The following is a 20,305-nucleotide window of genomic DNA, read 5'->3' on the forward strand; positions in this document are numbered from 1 at the left end:
CCGTCGGGCGCTCCGCCCGCCCCTGCCGCGCCGCGGAACGGGCCGGCCGCGGCCCTGCGCGCCGCCGCTACGCGCGCGCTGCGGGCGGCGCGGGGGCGGGGCGCGCGCGCGGGCGGCGGGCGCGCGCGGGGCCATGGCATGCTGCGCGGCGCGCTGTCCTGCCCGTGCTGCACATGCTCAGCAGAGAGCGGCGCGGCTCGGCCGCTGGCGCTGCTAGTGCGCGGAGCCCTGTGCCTCTCGGCGGGGGTCTGGGGGAGCGCCGAGGGCGGGGGGCGGCCGTGCCCCGGCGCGGGGGGCGCTGCGCATGGGGCTCGGCGCGCCCCGGGGGACGCGCGCCGGCCGGGGCTCCTCCAATATGTCCTGGGACCCCTGGAGCTGTCAGTGGGCGGACAAGGACGCGGGCACCGGCTTGTCGTGACTGTACTGATGAAAGGGTTCAAGCTCGCCTGGTAAGCGGGGCGGGGGGGCGGCGCGCTCGCCGCTGGAGAGCGATGCGCTCCGCTAAGTTGGCCGCTGGCTGCGGCGCCGCGCTCGGGCCGCTGCAGCGCCCGCGGGGGGCGCGGGGGCAGCGAGGAGACGGAGCGATGGGCCGGGCGCCGGGCGGCCCCTCTGCGCGCCGGCCGCAGCCCTCGCCCGCCGCCGCCCGCTGCGGCTCGCGCGGGGCTTGTGCGCGGATCCGCGTCGCTGCGTGCACGTGTAATGCCCGCGCACCTGCGGAGCAGGCTTGCGTACGGAGAAAACGAGCATTTGCGGCTTTTTCTGAAGAAAGAGGAAGACGGGTGCTGAGTCTTGTGCGCACAGAACGGCCCCTGCCCAGCTTGTCCTCACATAGCGGCTTTTAGGGCTGCACCTTGCTGGCGTGTCCCTGTAGTAAGATACTAGAGCTGGTAGCCGAAGGAGCTAACAGCTTCCTGGCAGGTTCCGAAGCGCTTGTTGGTGCAGCGATCGCTCCCTGGGTGTTCTGGGGGAAAACTCTGTTTTTCCAGGTGTGACCAACTGAGTAACTAAACAAAACGTTGCACGAGTGAAACTTAACCAGTAAAGCTGTGTGTACATGTAAAATGTTCACATGTAAATATTTTCGTTGGTCAAGTTTGTATTTTAGATGTAAAGGTAAATGAAAAAATATGTATGTGTATGTTTATATAACTTATATATAGTATATGTTAGAAGCTTGGTAGTGGAGATGTATATAAACTTATAGTATATCAAAACTTTAAAAATCTCCCATATATTAAAACTAATTAGTTCTAATCAAATATCCGTGTGATACCACGATACAATCTATTTAATTAAAACTTCATCAGATGGGAATGATTCTGTCCTCAGTAGCGCAATGTGACTTTGTAATTTGGATTAAAATTGTGAACTGGATGACAAGAACAACGTGAAGGCCTGTTTCTTTTTCTTAATCCTTTTTTCTATATAGGAAAAATAATAATAGAATAAGCACTCTGCCTCTCAAGGATGCTAGAAGCATCAGTGCGCATTTAGTGCTTTGAGGTCCTTACCTGTGAAGTGTGAGAAATTAATCAAGTTATTTTTCATTTAGTGTTTTTTTTTAGTTGTCACTATTTTTCATTTTGCTGTGTAAAAAAGCCCCCCCCCCCCCAAAAAAAAAAAAACAACTACAGCATAACACTAGGCAGCATCTAGTACTGGGCCCCAGGGGCCGGACTAGAGCCAGAGATGACTCAATAGGTCATCTTCTTCTCTAATTTCTGTAATTTTGTGTTTTATTTGATTACAGTTGCAGCCTTTGAAATTTTCTGGTGTGCATGTGACCATATGGAATATGTAGTTGACATAGATGTTAACATTTGAAAGCTTTACAGTATTTTTTTTTTTGCTATTTAAGAAAAGAAGCACAGCTCTCACTGATCTGCTGCTTTATGAGGTTTGCAGTTGGGCTGGTGAGTTGCATAATGGCTTAGCGTACTACCAGGAAGGCAAAGCGTGCCTGAGAACTGCCGCGGTCATGTGCATCTGCAATAACATGGCACCCCGCTGCATTCGCCTCTGTGGCTATTCACGAACAACACCGTGTGTTTTTATTTTTGTTAATTGTATAACTGCAGCGCTTTTGCGCACCCGGGTCTATCGCGGTATTTGTAGCAGTTACTGTTGAAGCCAGTGCATTAGTTTGGTCAGACTTCAGAGCTAAGCAAGCAAGGCTGGCAGATTGAGGAGCTGCATGGGGGAGGTGAGGAGATTACTTGTGCGCTGGATGAAATGATAGTAGTGTTTCAGTAGGTGACGCTCTTTCCTCTGAGTTGCTTCTGTATCAGGATCCCTGCAGGGTGCCTGGGGCACCCTGCTGTCCTAGGTGCCTGGGTCCCAGCGGGGAGTGCGCTAAAGGTCCTGGGCTCCTCTCCTGGAAACACACTCGAAGACTGTTAGCCCAACCTTGCTCGTTCTGCCTCCTTAGCGTCCCTCCTATATCTTCCTCTGTGCTCTAGAGAGAAAAATTTCAGTTCTCGTTATTAAATGGCTATTTAATAAGCATACATAGCACTTTGAACGTTCGCAGCAGTTCCTCTGTTCCCCCTCTAGGCTGTCTGTGTTATGAACAGCTTTATTCACTGTGTGTGCTGCCACATCAGGGCACAGAAGGGTGAATTAAGGATGTGATTTCAGGTCCTGTTTCACTTGGTGCTGCTACATTTGTCGCTACAGGAATGATCGGTGGGGCCCGAGGGGGCATGGCTCCCAGCGCTGAACACAGTTACCCGCTCTCCGCTGTCTGTCAGGCGCAGTTAGGCTGTCTCAATGTAGGATGCACAGCCTCAACTATTCATAACGAAATAGCTTTACAGGAAGAGGTTAGTATTTGTTTCTTAAAAAAAACATACCAAGCAGCTGACATACAATTATGTCTTTTGGGCTGCTTGTGGCGATCTGCGTTCTGGCTGGCGCTGCTGGGGTTAACTCAGATTTCCTTACGGAGCAGTTTTTAGAAAGACGCCCGATTCCTCTCTGTACCGGGAAGGGCAGTAGCACAGGGACAGAACACTGTCAGCAGGAGCGGCCCTCTCTGACCGTTAGGAAGTGGACGTGCTCCAGCCTATTTTTAGACCCAGCCATTCGTTTCACGACAGGGGAAGTGTTACGCTGTTAGACTGTACAAGATGACGTAGCGCGTTTTGTTGGGGAACCTCTGGGCCGCCTCGGAGTCTCAATGCAAGCTTGTTCTGGCATAAGGCGATGCATTGAGTTCTCATACGGTGTCGTGCACTTTTGCAGTACACCTAATTTTGCCTAAAATGATCTCATCACCATCTGGTATCCTATCACAGCATAGCTGCATACCGTAGAGTTATTAAGTTGTCACGTTATGCTGCAGTACAGCAGAGCCCTGGTAATAACAGCATCACAGTTCCCTGACACCAGAAGTTTCTGTGCAGTCTTACGACGCAGAGTCCTTGTGTACCAGCGCACCATCCTGCTGTGGCGGTACCGCTGCCTGGTATCAGAAATGATACCGCAGCGCCCTGGTGCGCTGTTACCACGTTGGAAGGCACGTGTGTCTCGTCAGGGCCTGGTGTGTTGGTTTGACGGGACATCTTCGTGTCACAGCGTGATGGTGGCGTACTGCCGCGCGTCTTCACGCCGTGATGCAGTATCATTACCTGCCAGTGAGGGAGAACTCCAGCCTGTAATCTTAGGTCGCCGTTATCTCACACCCCTTGGTGCCCATAACCAGGCAGGCCCCGGGCTTCGTGTTTCACGAAGGCAGAAGCTACGCGGGCCGGGCAGCCGACTTTCCTCCCCTGGGCCTCTGGTGATGCCGCTGGCTGCCAGAGCCCTCCTTGTTAGGGGTTGCGGGGAGCTCGTGGTCCAGCGTAGCGTGGCTGGGTTGCACTGCCGCTTTGGATCATTCCTGGGAAACAAGAATCAAACGGCTAAGGCGGTCTTGCAGGGGCAGGCGCAAGCTTGTAGCTGTGCTTGGTGTCCTGCAAATAGTGTATGGAAAACACTCTGCTCATCTGATTTTCCTCCTTTTCTGGTTCCTTTTGCATTGCTTGTGCCGGTTTGTTGATTAGAATATTTCTGAGCTTCAGAGCCTTCTATGTGGAACCTACAGAGAAAATAAGGACTAAAGGCTCTACCCAAAAATAAATCTGTACTTCGTTTTTCCACTAGTGCCTGTGGGTGAGAAAGAAACTCTCAATGTTCCAACACCCTACTTATCTGAAGGAAGGATCTATTATATAGTCGTGGGGGTGGGATAGGAAGTAGGTAGGGTTAGAGAACAGCGGAGCTAAAATTAGCAGTTGTTTGATGTCAGGGAGCAGCGCGGATTAACATGAGGCAGTTTCACTTAGGCGTGCTGTAAGGCTGTGACTTAAGCATTACTTTGCATCTAGACCAGGCTAAAGACACCTGCCCTTCTGATTGATTCTGTGAGCGTCTCCGTGCCGTTCGTTTGTAAGAAGGAGAGGAAAAGGGTTCCTGAACTGCCACGCCAGGCCTGTGTAGCTTTGTCCCCGCAGTCTCCTCTTGCAGCTTCTTTGAAGTCTAAAATAACAGAGCTGCGAAGGAGGCAGGAGGAATGTGTTCTTCCCTCAGCTACCGAGAATTTGTGCTTGCCATAACACAATAAAGTTACAAATGCGGGTTCTGGGTTTCTAGGGTTCTTGCCGTTTACCTTGTTAAATATATAGTGAAACAGTGATGCTATTTACATAATTTTCAATTTTATATTGATACTGCCGAGACTTAAAGAGCTACTCTGTGCAGTGCTAATGAACGCTGTTCTATTGCACCATGAATGAAAGATTAATTTTCAAATCAATTCCCTGTCACTTTTTTGGAGAAGTCTAGCAAGGTAGTTTAGTTGAAATTGCATAACATATTGCATTGTTTGACCTTCATATTAAAGGTTACAGTGTTATGTTCGGTATTACTTTCTTCTCTGTATTCATCCATTCTTCCGCCTTTGCATCTTTTTTTTCTCTGTTTTTTATTCTGAAGGAAGAAATAAATACTGATAATCCTCCACTAAAACCCATCAAAGGTGACCCACATACACATAACTTATAAACTTGGCTGTAACGTTTTGGAAGCGAGAGGCTTTCATTTCTTATAAATTCTGCAGTTGGATTTTACGAATCAAAATGTTCCAGCGTGTTGACAGCACGGTAGGAAGAGAGAACTGTGCTAATACATCAGTCATCTCTGCAGGTATCCAGAAGGTTCTGAAAATTTAACAGAATTTTTGTCTTTAAAATGCAGTTTCTATCCTTTCTCTTTTAGCAGGAATAAATTTGATGATGTTACGTCAGATGATTTGGCAAGATCAGTATCGGTAGGTTTATTTTGTAAATGGTTTCATAGTTTAATGAAGTGGTCAGCAGGCATTTTTTTGCTAATTTATCTGGGCTTTTCACTCCTGGGAAGTGAAAGTAAGCAGTTAAGAGCCTGATCAGAGTCTGCTAATGTCAAGGAAAGAACTCACAGGCAATTCAAGTGGCCAGACAGTACTCGTAGTCAGGAATTGAAACAGAAATAGAACCAAGATCGGCCCAGTCCCATTTTTTGTCCTGGTCTGCGCTCTGCCACGCTGAATTAATGCTTTCATTGGTGATGTGGTATGAAGTCCTAGTGAAGTGATCGTTTCAGCTAAGAAAAACATGATGGAAGTAGAATATTTGGGGAGAAAAAAAGGCTGAGTCATTATGAGGCCCTCGATCTGTGATTTGGTTTGCTGTAGCTCTGTGCGATGATAGACAAAACTGCCTTGTTAGGGTTTTTTGTTCGTTATGTGGCATGTTTTTGGCATCATATTTTGACTTGAAATTTGATAAACATCCAACATTTTATTCTCTAATATATATGTGCTTACTGAAATCTCTCTGAAGGCAACTAAACAGAAGGAGTCTTTGACATGAGCAGAAGATGCTGAGCTTGGCAGTACATCTGCTGCCAGCAGCCAGTATCTCTCCCTCAGATCTCTACTTGGGCTGGAGATTATTTTGATTAATTGAATCCCAGTAATTTGTTGCTAAAATTGTGTTGTCTGCTTATCAAATGGTGAAATCACCTTGCTCTTTGTGCAGTCCTTCGCCAGTCTCCGAAATGTCGAGTGAAGGGCAACAGCTCAGAGCGGTCGTGGGAATTCTGTAGGCATTGCTGCTCAGGGCCTGAAGTTAAGATGTGTGAGGCTGCAGTAAGGCTTCTCCAGAGACTCTTTTCGTCTGGGCAGGAGGAAGGAGCTCGGAAAGAGGCAAACCAGGTGAAAAAGTGGCTACAGATAAAATAGAGCAGATGCTAGTTCTCTCTCTCGGAGCTTGAGCGTGTTGTTTGTTGTGCCCTTTAAATGGATGATGACCATCAGATGAGAAGCAAGATCCTGGCTATTGCAGCTGGAAGTCAGGGAAGGCCAGTTTTGTGCCAGAATCTGTCACTGACCTGCTGTATCATCTTCTTGACTCTGCCTCAGTTTCTCCATCTGCAAAATGGGACACAGCATTCCTCTCCTCTCTCTTTTCTTGTGCTCTCTCACTTAAGCAATTGGATATTTTTGCATGTGAAATGTACTAGAAAGAGTATCTTGAACACTGCTCCATGATTTGTAAGCATGTGATTCACCCTGTGTGCATTAATACTTCTACTGCAGCTAAATATCTGCTAGCTCAGGCTAGACTCCTCAGCAAATAGGCAAGGTCAAGGCCTGACAGAGCCAAATATTACTATCACAGCTCCTGTGGATGTGTTATTCAAGAATCACTGTGTCCTGTTCAAGATCTCTTTTGTTTAATCACATTTTGCCTACTGAAATTCCCTTAAAATATTTTTTGGGCTAATCCAGGACTTCATTTCTCACTCCGGACTAGTTTGTGGTATTGCTTTGACCTATTAAACAGCTGCCTTGTTTACTCTTAAAACTTTCCTTGTATGCCTGTGAATTCAATCCTGGTTAGAAAGTGTAACGTAATGGCAGACTGTCATTATTATTATTATAATTGATATTTATTATGCATGGAAATGTTAATTTCAGCCCTTTTAGGCTGGTAAAAGTAATGTATATAAATTGAGATATAGTAGCAATATGTATAGAATATCTAAATTTGAGAAAGGATGTTTCAGACCAAAACAAATACTATACATAAATCAGAAGTTTTTCATTTCTGTCTATAACTTACTTATGTTCTTGCAGAGCCGGCTGAATACAAGATGGTGGAATGTTCTCTAAGCTTCTCCTTTACTAAAGTTTTCCATTTGGCCAGCTTTGGGGCTGTGCTGGTTTTTGTACTTTATGTTTTCCAGTGGCTTACTCTTTGTAACCATTTCTTCTAGACAATGTGTTGCCTGTGGCTGACCAAGTGGCCTGGAGGTAGATGCTCTGCTTTTTTTCAGCTAGTGCAAGATGTAAAATCCTGCCATCCTCATTTGAGAACATGCTGCACCCACTCTACCCGTACGGCAAGGGAGCACAGAAGAAAAGAATTTTTTTGGGGGGTGGGGGGAGCTGTATATTTTTGGGGTGTATATTTTGCATAATTTCAAACCAGTTGGAATATCAGGTTAGGAAAAATGCAATTTGAACCTGTTTTTAGGCCTTAGAACTGGAAGGAATAAAATGGAGGAGAAACTAGTTGAGAAAAAAAAAAGACATAGTAGGGAGAGAAGGTGGTATGTATTCTGGTATAGCAAAGTTATGGTAAAAGAAGAAACTATCCATGTATGCATGTAATATAAGGCACCAAGTTAGCTGGAGGAGGAGGGGAGGACAAAGGAAGACTTATCTTCAGTGTAGAGAACAACTGTCTCTGTAACTAGAACTGCTCTTTTAATTGAAATACTAAGCAAACAAACCTGGATTTAAATGGCAGGAGGAAGAGATGGTAAAGTTTGAGGATTTCAGAGAAACAGTTTGCAGGTCTCATCCCTTGCTTGTGTAGTGATGACATGTGAAGTGCTATGAATGTAAAAGTTTGCACGGGATACAGATACGGCATTCTAGGAAGCAGGTGGAGAGCTAGAGCTGTAACGCTGGTGTAATTTTGGCCCTTTAGGAATAGGAATCAAACAGGTATAGAGGTCCACAAGAAGTGTGTTCTGCTTGTGAGGAGATTGTTGAGGCTGTTCAGACCTCAAAATCAGGATTTATTTTTGTTCAGGGCTGTCAGGAAAATGACTCCATTAGGAAATGGAGTAGTCGCGTGGTAGCCTTCAGTGAGACATTCGTCTTGGAATGAGATTTGCAAGGCCAACTGTTGTTTAACTGTAGACCTTTAAAGAAGGTATGTGTCCAAGAGCTGGAGCTCAGAGAGTCTGACCAATGTTCGGTGGCTGGTTTAAGGCAGTAAACCTATGTCATTGCTTCAAATGCCTATTAAATTATTTTTCCAAACTTTCCAACAGGAAGAATAGGTTCCCCATTCACTCTTTTGAGTTTCCTTTTTGACGACAGCTAATGGCAGTACTGATTTTGGAAGTGGATCTGTTTTTAAGATTCTGTTGTTTTACACTGAGAGTGTCTTATAAGAAGGGCCTCGCTGTGCTAGAAGATTTTCATGCACATCTTGAGAGACAATCTGTTCCCTGAAGAGCTTACACCCTGTGTAGGCAAGACAGGCAAAGTGTAGAAGAAAGGAAGTAGTATTATCCTTGGTTTGCAGGTGAGGCACACAGAGATTAAAGGCTTTTCTGCTTTTAACATGGCTGATAGAGTTGTACTAGAAAATTTCCCTGATGGAGTCTCTGTTTAGGTGAGAAAACATTGTTAACGGTTTAAGACAGTTCTTCAGAGACAATGGACTATACTCATGGAAGAGCTAGCATCAGTGATGCAATCCCAGCCTACCACGTCCCCTGCACTTCTTACAGGTGACCTGTCCAATGTCACAAGCTGAATCTAGATAATTGCCCAAAAGCCATCCATGCTCTGCTCGTATTTGGAAACGTTGTGGTTGTCGTAAGGGCATTTGTTCTCTCAAGGCTCACGGCGCAGATTCATAGTCTTGAGAACTTCCGATGATTTTAGATGGAACTTTGCAACATTTCCGTTATGAAACTCCAGATCATGTGGATATGTTTCATTTGGAGGCTTTGGAAACAAAAATACAGGAAGTCAAAATCACCACATTTCTCTCTAAATCATGATGCTCAGACAACTCTGACGCTTACCTAACCTAATGCAAACAGAGAGTCTTTTAAGAGTCTTGCGTCACTAGGAAACAGCAGTAACCAAAAAGTTACTGGAGCTGGACTGCATCCTGTTAGGAGAATTACGGGATCTAGAGACAGAAAGAGACTTAAGGGAACTGAGTCATTAATCCATGCCCCTGCCAGTGCAGGAATATTCCCTGTTATGCCTTTATTAATGATTGTCCAATGCTTTTTATAAACATGACAAGTGAAGGGGCTTATACCACTTCTCTGTTTCTCACGACTGCAAGGATGTGACTAACATTCATCTTTTTTCCCCCCTCCATTTAATTGCATCTCATTGTTCTTTGTTATTATAATCTTTTGATAAATAGCTTTTTCTTCTCTTCTTGGTATTTGCATTCTTCAGATATTTGTTGACTCCTTTCTGTGTTTACCCTCAAGTTTCTTTTTGTCAGACTCATGAATATAGTGATTTCTTCCTTTTTCTTGCCTTTGAACTTTGTCCTGTGTACAAATATCTTTCTGATTATATGATACCTCTAATGAAGTTCCTGATACAAATTAACAGATCATACAGGCCAAATATTATACCAGCTAGCATGAAATACGATTGATTAGCATGTGCAGCTCTGAATCACATTAGTCTTTTCTGCTCCTATATCGTGTTACAAGAACATATCTAATTTTCTTTGAGCTCTTACCCTGCACGTTGTCTGAACTGTTCTGCTTTCTTCCTTTCTTAGCTCTTTTAATCACTGGACATGACCTACTGTTTCTCTATTTACCCCTGTTTGCAGGAGATGCAAAATCAAGGACAGCCACAGGATGGCTTTCTTCATGCTTTGCCAAGAATCGGAACCAGTCCCAGGCTCTGTTTATTTTCGTCCTGAGGCAGGAGTTTATATGTATGTTTGTATACACACTTTGAATATGATTCACATTCTTACCTTCTGCCTCTTATAACCTGTCCGTAGAAGATGGCCTTTCAGAGAGCTTGTATTTGGAAATAACTGTGTGTTGAAGACTAGTATTGCTCCTGTTGCTGGCAGTGTTTTCTGCTGTTGTATTGGGGCAATAAGTAGTTTGTCTGATCAGGTTTAGAGAGGGTGCATCGTTCCTCTCGCTCAGCGAGGTGAGGAGTCAGGATGTCTGTAGAAATGTCGGAGTATTCAGAAAAGAGTGTTTCGTGGGAGGAAGGAGGCTGAATTCAGGGGTGTTTAGGATGCTCGGGTCAGTGTGGTGCTCCTTTGCCGTCACAGAAGTGCTCTGGGGCGAGAGTACAGGGATATTTAATACAGTTCTATGCTGAAGAGTCCATGTGGAAAGCTGTGGGATGCCGGGAATACACAGTGACACAGAGAAGCTTCTCCAGGGCGGTAGACCAGGAAGGTGAGAACAGAGGACTTAGAAAATTGAGGAAGTGCTGAAGCTTCATAGCTGTCTTGTCTTGTGTGAACAGGGCAAGGAGCAGCCAGGGTTAACGAAGCTGAAGCTCCGGTGATGAGGGATACAGGGCATTCTTAAAGGGATAGTGAATACATTTCTTCCTAGTGGACAGCAGCCAGTTCAGATGCCGGAGCTGGTCAGCAAGTTGCAAAGAAACCTTTGTTTCAGCCATGCGAAACCGTTATCAGAGCAGGGAATCTTTTTGTCGACTGCTACTGAGAACATAAAATGCATCGGAGCAGTGAGATTCTTGTATGGTTTGATGATCTCTCCCCCAGCAGAATCACTTCTGTTTGCTGTTTAAATGGTGGTTTCAGAATCGGAGAGCAGAGGAGCAGGGAAGACACGCAGCTGCGCCCCGGGAAGTGCGATGTGGTAGCAGGTGGTGAGATGATCATTTGGTTCCCTGTTTCTCATCTACGAGGCAGGCAGGAGGACTCCTTCCTGTGGCTGCAGGTTGCTTTGTGTTTGTGTGTGCGTTGAGAGGTCAGGCAGTTCCTCGGGGAAAAAGGATGCCCTGACGCAGTGCAGGGCCGGCGGGGAGATGTGGAGGGTTCAAATGAGGAATCTAAGCCTGAGGTGGAAGGGACGGCGGGGGCTCAGCAGAGCTCTCGGGGAGCGGCGTTTGCCTCTTCGTGGGGGAAAGGGCCAGATTCAGTAGCTCTTCAGTGTTGTGAGCGAGCGCTGCAGAAGGTTACAGGAACGTGAGATCATCTTGGAAGGAAGAGTCGGGCAAAGTTAAGAAAGCTGATTGGTGAGAATGGGGGTGAATCTAGTATGCCTGAATGGGTGTCAGGACAGATCAGAGCTGGTCAGGAGGGTTCTGTAAGCGGGGATTGGGGAAGTGCTTTGGGAAAGCCTTTAGGAGGCTGATTTTGTTTGGGATAAGCACATTGGAGCAGTCCTGAGAAATGGAAAAGCTGGCATAACTCGGAGTATATTACATGATATAAAAGTACTCTCTGCACCAGACAGTGCTAAAGAAAGAGGTTGGACCCTTTTAGGGGTTCCCTTCTCTCTTTCTTCTCTTCATAAATTTACTCGTGGGTCAGAGCCGTTAAAGCTTAATGCAACATGGAGAGGTGGTGGTGGAGGGGGTTGGAGGAGTGGGGCATGTCTGTACCAGGAGACTGGGTGTAGCCAAGCCGCTGGCTTGGAACAGCTGATGTGCGTTTTGCTGTCTCCAATGGCAGCTATTGAAGCTTCATGCAGATGTCAGGGAGTTCTCTGTTTGTGCTGAGCCTGTAAAGGGACAGCATGTATGAGGGTTGTTCCCTCAATACTGGGAGCAGAGATGGATGTGGCTTCCTCGTATGCAGAGCGGTACCCAAGGAACGTGACCTGCGTTGTTGGGACTGAGGTGAGGTTTTGCTGCTACTTATCCCCTGCTGGCTGTGCTCTCAACATAACTGAAAGCACAATGACGTGACGTTTGAATCTTTTCTGAAGATACGAGAAAAGAAAGATATATAGATAGATGATGGAGGCAGTATTGTTCTGTTTCCACGGGGACCTGTAATTAATGGATGAGCTGTTATTGTTGTTGTTCTTTGTGTGCATATTCTTCTCTGATTAACCAGTTGTTTTGCTTTTCTCTTCCTCCTCTCTTAAACTGAGCCCTAACCTTTCAGGAGGGGTGCACTTGCACCTTAGCAGTTGCAGGTGGCTCCCTTGCCTGCACGAAGGTTTGAAATGAGTGCAGCCTCTTGTCTTCGTGCCTGTCCCTGCAGAGTTGGTCTTGCGCTCTGCAGCGTGAGGGTCCTGTTTCCGTGTCTGTCTGCAAGCTGCCCAGCCCCTCAGCGCGGTGCCATCAAATAAGTAAATACTGGTGTTACTTTTATTAGTGCTTGAGCTGAGAGAGAGTTCTGACAACATTATTGATGCGCTTGCTAAGCTGGTTTTCAGATACACTGGCTACGTGTATGCGTTATCTGTCAGTGCAGTGCGTGGGCCTCTGGGATAAAATATCCAATAGCTTATCGCTACACTAGAAAAGAGCATTTCATATTTTTTACATAGCTTTCCTTTCAATGAAAGATTTCAGCTCATTCTGTAGATAATCAACGTGCTCAAGAATTTTTTCAATGGGAATTTTATCAAAATAGTTTTGAAGTTACAGTTTTGCCTTTAATTATGCTTCTGCCATTAGAAATTCAGATTTTCAGTTGGTGCAATGTAAGAGCTGCATAACTGAGAGAATAAGCACCTGCTCATCTCTTTGTCACATCAGCATTTGGAGGAGTATTGTAAATACACAGTTCACAAATAATTATGCTTGGGACGTATTACTAGAAATTCAAGATAGGGAATTTGCAGGAGGCCAGTTCAGCCAGCCTTTTCCAGTGCATCGTCTGAAGCCAGTGGTTTCCAAGCTGAGATCTGTTGCTCGTGTGTAATCTGCGAAGCATTTGCTTTGTGCTGCCCATGTACCTTGACCAGGGTACTGTGTTTAGTCAAGTTGGGATATGATTCTGTCTGACTCAAACTGCAGGACAGAGTTGGGGCTAAAAAGCAAATGTGACTGGTTTACCTCGGGCTATCCTTCCTCCTTGTTTTCAGATATGACATTGAATTAAAGAGGACAAGAACTACATTAGATATCCTCATGGATATTCCTGATAATGAAAGCAGTTACTGAACTTACTGTAGGGATCTCGGGCAATTCCAGATGTGATGTCAGATGGCTGTTGAAGAAAGTGTCTAGAAGGATACTGGCCATGCTAAAACCATTTGTCCTGTTTGATGTAGACTCCAGCTCTCAGCAGGGGTCCTGCTCAGACACCTCGCTTCCTGGTGCTGAGCCTAACTCCCCCCACCCCTTTCCCTAACATCATTTCACATTTTCCACTTTCGGCTTGCCACGTGCTGATCCTCTGAGCATGATGTTGAGGACAACAGGTAGGGCTGTGTTTCCTAGATGAGGTGGGATCTGCTACTGTGAACATCTTCAGTTCTCTGAGGTTCCTTCTGTGCAATTAAAGAGAGCTAATTAGCTCCTTTTAGTGCAGTCTCCTTGTGGAGGTAGCTGACCTCTTGTTAATCCTGGATTAAGTTCTTACTAAGAACTGGCTCTTTGTGTGTCCCAGTTAAGATGTTGACACTTTGTTCTCTCTCCTTGTTCTCCTCCTCCCCCTCTTCGTCCCCGTGCCTTTGAGCACATGATTGCCTGCCTCCTCCCTCCCCCACTACTGTAGGAATCCGTGCACTCCAGCAGCCACTGTATCTTGCTCCATGAAAATGCTGTTGTCAGTTTGGAGTACTGCAAGATTTTTGCTTTGTCTGGTACCTGTCTAGGAGCACACTGTCTGCAAAGGGAGAAGGAAGAGTTTGGGCCACACTCCTTATTGCTTAATTGAGTGAGAACACGATGGTTTGAAGCGTAGCACCCGTTTTGCACCCTGGAGGGTGGGAGGATGTTCCATGGGCTGAGCAGGAGCTAGCAAACAGCACTGCACTGCGCGGTCGGAGACCCGAGCCTGTACGGTGCTGCACGTTGGACAGCAGAGTCCATACAGCTGTAGCCGTTGGAGTACCTAGGAGAGGAGCGAATCCAGTGCCCTGACAAAGGCACCAGCAAAGGTTAAATATGTGCAAAACGCTAATGGCTGTCCAGATGTGTCAGTTACCAATTACTGCTCGTCCTACTTGCAGATCGTGAGGCCGTAGTGCTACACTGAATGTCTCCTGAGGACAGGCTCTCTGGAGATCTGTGACGTGTCTTTTTGAAGACAAGGCCGGAGGTACTATGGAAGTGTTAGTCGTCTTCTCTTCAGTTCTGAACTCAGCTGAAAAGTAGAGGCGCTGGGAGAATCTGTCCCAATGGCTTTAAATTTTCAAAAAGGTCCTATTAAAATTGGACAAGGAATTACTTGGGAAGGGGAAATGAGAAATCTCGTCTGTTCTCAAATCCAGGTGCTCGCGGTTCACAGATGTTTTGCAGACAGACGTTTAAAGACTGCAGTCTGTTCCCGTACCGCTGGTGTGGCTTGCAGGGAGAGCAGGATTGCTTTGGTTGGGTATAGTTTATCTCAAACCTAGCTGTAGCTGTAGAGGCCTGGATGTTCAAATGCTGGACTGTCTCTTCTGTATCTGTCATCAGCCTTGGGCTTTAATTACTTGGACAGTGCATCATTTCCTGTCACCTGAGAGATGCCATATGTGTGAGTGAGCTTGTGTTACGGCTGGGTCTGAGACAGCAGAACGGGCCGGGTCCGGGAGGCAGCGAAGGTGCAGCTCGTGCCGCCGGTGGGAGCGCTGAGCAGCCTGCCGCAGACGCGTGCGCTCTGCTCAGAGCGGCCTCGTGGCCGAGTTTGCACCTTTCTGAAGGGCTTGGTGGTCCTTTGGCATTAGTGTTGTGGCACGGGGCTGTACCGTGCCGCGGGTAGCTCAGCAGTCGTGTCCTTCCCACGTGACATCATGTCTCGCTGCTTGTTTTGCATCTTTCACCCCAGTACTGGGGCGAGGGCTGTGGGATGTGTGTGCATAAGCAAATCTGTCGAGTTAAAGTGAGAGAGTTGCAGCTCTTAACCAAATGGAAACTTGTAGCTTTATGTTCGAAAGAGCTTCCTTAAAGGCCTCTAAAAGTTCCCTGTGCCAGTGCAGTCCTGTCAAAGCACCGTGAAGTCTGCTGTCTGCGCAGCGCCGCAGGCGGTGCGCGGAAGAGCCAGAAAGGTGACCAGGCTGTTTGTCCTTCTGAGAGTTTGCTTGAATTTTGCAGATCTAATAAATTTTGTAAGGCATTTGAGGTGCTGTGTGATCCCCCAAGTTACCCCAAGCTTTGCCTTTTGCATGCCCCGCAAGATAAGCTGAAGGAGTTGAAAAATTTTTCTCACAGTAACTTATTTGCGTTTTGATGGTGGCTGTGTTCAGTGCTTTGGAAAACAGAACTTCTCTTTGATTCATCTTAACTCTTGACTGTCTGAAGAGTGGGTGAACATACTTAACATATTAGAGCTGTCCTGCTGCTTCAGGACCTGTTTTGGGCCTTTGCGTGATCTCCGTGGTTGAAGATCTGAAGTAGCTATCATAGTGAATCTCACCAGAAGCATTTGGTCAGTGTAGCTCGCTTGTGGTTATTGAAAAATAGTATCTCGTTGAAACCTTAACAGTCACTCGAACAAAACATACCGTAAGTTTTAGAGGCAGAGAATCACACTTCCAGCTGTTCTCATGTATCTTTCAGAAAAAAAACATTATTGGAAGATTCATAGATTCTAAAACCAAAAGATTATCTCTTCTGAACTGTCAGCTGGGAAGTGTAAGGCTTTCCTGAATTGACTTCTGTTTGAGGTACAGCACGGTATTTAGAAAAATACAAAATCTTCCGTATTATATTTTCCAGAGATGGATAATCTAGCCTTGAATTAGTTCTAGTGGTTAGTTTTGTTTACTTTAAAAAATATGTCCCTCTCTCCATGTGCAAATTTGTCTAGCTTCAGCTTTCAGCACTTGGTACTGTTACCCAGTGTTGCCAGATTTGTGTTCCAAGTAAATATTTAAAGTTTGTCATTTCTTTGACCTTCTGTTTAAGTTGAACAGACTCAGCGCCTTGTCTTTTATCATTCATTTGCTCTTATCTGAACCCTGTCCAGTTTGTCTACATTGTTGGTGAGTTGAAACTAGATACAGTTCTAGACACAGTGTTTCAGTGGGAATTACACTATCATTTGGATATAGAGGTAGGTTACATCAGACACCGGGAGTAGGATGGTTTGTATATTACTGGCCATTTTTCTGTGAATACGTTCTGTAAAATTCACCAGTTGGTAAACAATCATAAACTTTGAAACTTGTAATAGTCACATTTACAAATAAAAAATCAAGTTGCAAGTTCTGGTGGCAGTACTGATTGCTTTGGTTTTTCTGACTAGATACTGAGATTTTGCGGTATTCCTGTTAGTACTTAAGTTTGTATTGCAGAAATGCTGCAGTGTTTTTGGTGAGGACTTCAAGGCTGCTACTTGCTGATTTCTCCAGTTGCAAAACCCACCAGAGAAACGTGGTCCAGTGAACCCAAATTTAAGTCTGAGAAGAAGGCATTGTAAAATTAACACGGGGTTCTGTGTGGCTGAAATGTCAGTATATGTCTGGGCAGGAGGATGCAGGATTCGGCCCTAATTCTTCACTGCCTGTTGTTACTCAGCTTTTCATCTTGTCCTGCTAAAGACAGCAGGTTTCCACATAGGTAAAAAGCTCTGTCCTTGTGGGGATGTGCATCATTAGAGCCTAAAATCAGACATTACTGGATGAGTGGAAGTAGCAGATATTTTGCTAACTCTTGTGGTTGTATTATGGGTTTCAGTTTGTTTGGTACTCTCTGTAATTCTCCAATACTTGTAGACGTCCAATTGTATGAGAAACTTCACTTTCTCGTTTAACGGAAGTTTCTCCCATGATTTCAGAGACTATCTTGAGAACACAACCTGAATGAACATGTGGTAAAGGAATTTGAAGGAGTAAAAATGGGTTTGCTTTTATGCTATTAGATTTTATGAGCCAAATTTATGTCTGAGATGAAAGATGACATGTGTTTTGGATGTTTGTGATGGCAGTACTGTAAATGTGTAGTAAGAAGCTTGGTCATGACAAGGGTGTCACAAGATTTATATCAAGCTGATGGATCTCTAGATGCAGATGCATGTATTAAAATAGTTGCATGTACATGGTGAACTCATTTGCATGTATGCATATTTTTTCAATAATATAGAAGAGATGCTGTTACTGTTGAAGTATCCTAGTACAGATGTATGCATGGTGATAGAGGTTTTCAATTTAAAAGCCTGCACAGCATTTGAACTGCACAGTGGCTTGAGCCTGCTGGTGCAGAGCATTGATTCGTAGGCCCAGGGCATCGCCTGGCCCCATGGATTTTAATTGTTGTGAAATGGTGGATGCTCAGCTGTTTGGAGAGGTGGTCTTCAGGGACCTTAGTGCTGAAGGCGGTGGCTGATCATAAAGAAAATGGTTGAGCACTGCATGGGTAAAATGCAAAAAAAAAAAAAAAAAAAAAAAAAAAAAAAAAAAAAGCAGAGTGGAGAGTGTTTACATCACTTAACTTTGGGTAGAGCTCCTTGTGTTCTCAGTGGGGAGAGGGGGTCCCCACGGGATTCGTTCACGGCATCGGAGTTTGGCTGTAGTTAAACTTCTGCATTAGGTACCCTGAAACGTGCTCTGGAGTTACTTGCCTGGCTCAGTGAGCAGCGCAAGGAGCTGAAACGCCTAAAGTGAGCGTCTAAGGTGGGTGATGTGAATACAGACTGAAGGGACTGCTGAGGCGTGGAATTGGCACGAGGTGGAAGTTTTTAAACCACCGTAGCTAAACTGATACAGGAGCCTCTCTGGACACTCTTCTGGGCCTAGCTATGCATTTCACATTTAAAGCCCTAAAATAACGCAGAGTAGTTTGCCACATGGACACTTGTGCTTCAGCTCAAGCGTGTGAGTAGCGGAAGCTGTTCTGGACTAGTTCTTCTGCGTTATTTCCTTGCCCAGACAAGGTCTGGTTTCGTATAGCGGAAGGAAAAGTGTAAGCTAGCTGATCGTTTCGCTTTCTCCTTTTTCATCCTCCAGCCTGCTTAGTCTATGTTGTATTGGAAGAGGTTTTCACAGAGATAAAACCCCTTTTCCTTATTCTGGCCTGCAAATGTGTGGGTGCATACGGTTCGAGTGGTGCATACATCCCCTGAAGTAACACCGGGTGTACTACTAGCGTTGTAAACTTCCCTCTGATAAGTGGCTTAAAAATCCTAGGCCCGTTTACATGTGGACAGTCATGAAAAATTAAACCAAATTAGCTACCTAGATGAGTAAGCTAAACTGAGTGGAGGTCACCTTAATTCTGAATGAGTGTGTCCTCACAGTGTTTAATTCAGTTTAGGTAATCCACTTTGCCAGTTAATTAGGTGTAATATTCCTGAGTGTTCCTGTATTGGCATGCTGACAGGTTTGGAAACTTTCTCCTGTATGCGTGTGACAGAGAGGATGGATGGAGGTTTTTAACCTGTAACATCTCAACTCGGAGCCTTTGCCAGACCCTAGGACCAGCATGTGGAAAGGGCAGGTACAGTCGGGGCACGTGGGAGGCCCCCGGGAGCTCCCCCTGCCCCTTTCTTCGGGCGGGCATTAAGCAGGTTGCGTTATGTAAAGCAGCAGCGCGCGGGCAGCGTGCACGCGCGCGCACGCGTGCGTGCGGGTGTGTGTGCGCGGGCAGGAGCGCGCGTGGAAGCCGCCGGGCGGGGGGAGGCACCGAGACCTCGGCGGAGCCGTGCAGACGGTCGTAATCACAAAGAGCCGGCGGCGGCGGGGGGGGAGGCTGAGCCATGGCAGGAGCCCGAGCGCTGGGCAAGGGCTCGCGGTGCCCATGAAGAGCCCCAGGCGCCTCATCCTCCCTCTTCCCGCAAGGAAGGGCTCTGAGATGGTGCGGGAGGTGAGTACCCTCCCTCCGCAGCGCTGGCCCACCCTCGCTCTTCCCCCACCACACGCAAGTGCATGAATGAATGAATTCCTAGCTGCTCCACGCTGCACTACGGTCCCTAATGGCTACCAGGTTAGTGTTACTCTCCTGTTCCTTCTGCTCATGCCTCTCTTCCTCTCCCCGCGGCGTGGGTGCTGTCTGCCGGCCCGGAGCATGTGTGTGCACGCGTGTATGTTTGCATGTATGCGTGTGAAAGAGCCAAAGGACGCTAGCGGCGTGTGCTGTGCTTTGCACAGGTTTACTGGGCAAAAGCTACCATCTGAGACATACGCTTTCAAGGCAGATTAAATCCGGAGTCCATGTTGGTTGCTGCTGCTGCTCCTTTCTGTTTGGGGGACTTGAAAGCAGACAGCGTGACATCATGTTGCAGGGATGCTTCGTTTCTTTTCCCTTCCACAAGCTGTTTCCCTTCTCTCCTTGTTCTCCCCCGTGCACGCGCCCTGCCTCTGCTGCATGGGGTTGCTAAAGCAGCCGTTTTGATTGTCTGAAACGACAGATGATCAAATCTGATGGTTGTTTGCAGCTCTCGTTCCCCTCACCCCTCCTCCTTTTGCCTTTACGCCTCCCGTTTCCCCCACCCCCAGCCCCGAAGGGGCAGTTATTACTCTCTCAGCGTCTGGATTTATTGGAAAAGGCAGAAGGGGGTTGAAGCCGGATGCGTCACGGAAGGGCAGCTGGAGCTGCTGCGGGGATGTGCTGTATTTGTTTGCCCATGTGCTCCCTGGCTTTTAAAAAGGCTCGGAGCATGCCCGCTGTCTAGGTTCTGCTTTGCGTTCCGCTCTGTGTTTAGATGTTTGCAGTGATGGGAGGGGACGGAATTTGTTTTGTGTCACTTTATCAGGCCATGCTCCAGAACCTAGACAGGTGGGTTTTTGTTTGGTTGGGTTTTTGGCAGGAGTTAGCAGTCGGATAGGAAGGCTTGTTGCATTGTGCTTATTTTTAGGCAGGGAGAATCTGATGAGTCCCCATTCTCTAAAAAAATTGCTGCTTCTTAGATCACTGGTGACCTGCATCGTCCCGTCCAACGTGGAAATCACTATGTCACTATGTTCTTTAAAGAGAATGTATTTGTGTCTCTTTGCTCCGTGAGTCAAATGCATCTTCCGGAAAACTCCTTTGGAAGCTGGTAAATTTACAATGGAGCTCATGATTTTCCTCCTACAGGAAACTTTATGCTAAATCTCAGAAATGTATTTTCCGTTAGTGAAATGCCTTAGACTGCCCAGCCTTCTGCCAGGGGAAGCCCCCAACTGCTCATGTCACTGAAAA

The 20,305-nt window shown here is 46.4% G+C and overlaps 1 protein-coding gene across 5 annotated transcripts in view; it reads left to right on the forward strand.

Moving 5' to 3' along the window:
- Positions 1-328: 328 nt before the first annotated feature.
- LOC134150518 (protein Aster-B) overlaps positions 329-20,305 on the forward strand; it is a 68,124-nt gene continuing 48,147 nt past the window's right edge. For all 5 annotated transcript variants that reach the window (XM_062594512.1, XM_062594513.1, XM_062594514.1 and 2 more), the window contains exon 1: positions 329-449. In XM_062594512.1, coding sequence (XP_062450496.1) covers positions 427-449 — 23 coding nt within the window. In that variant the 5' untranslated portion in view covers positions 329-426. The remainder of the gene's footprint in view (positions 450-20,305) is intronic.

Source organism: Rhea pennata, chromosome 24 (assembly GCF_028389875.1).
Source record: "Rhea pennata isolate bPtePen1 chromosome 24, bPtePen1.pri, whole genome shotgun sequence".
NCBI lineage: Eukaryota > Metazoa > Chordata > Aves > Rheiformes > Rheidae > Rhea > Rhea pennata.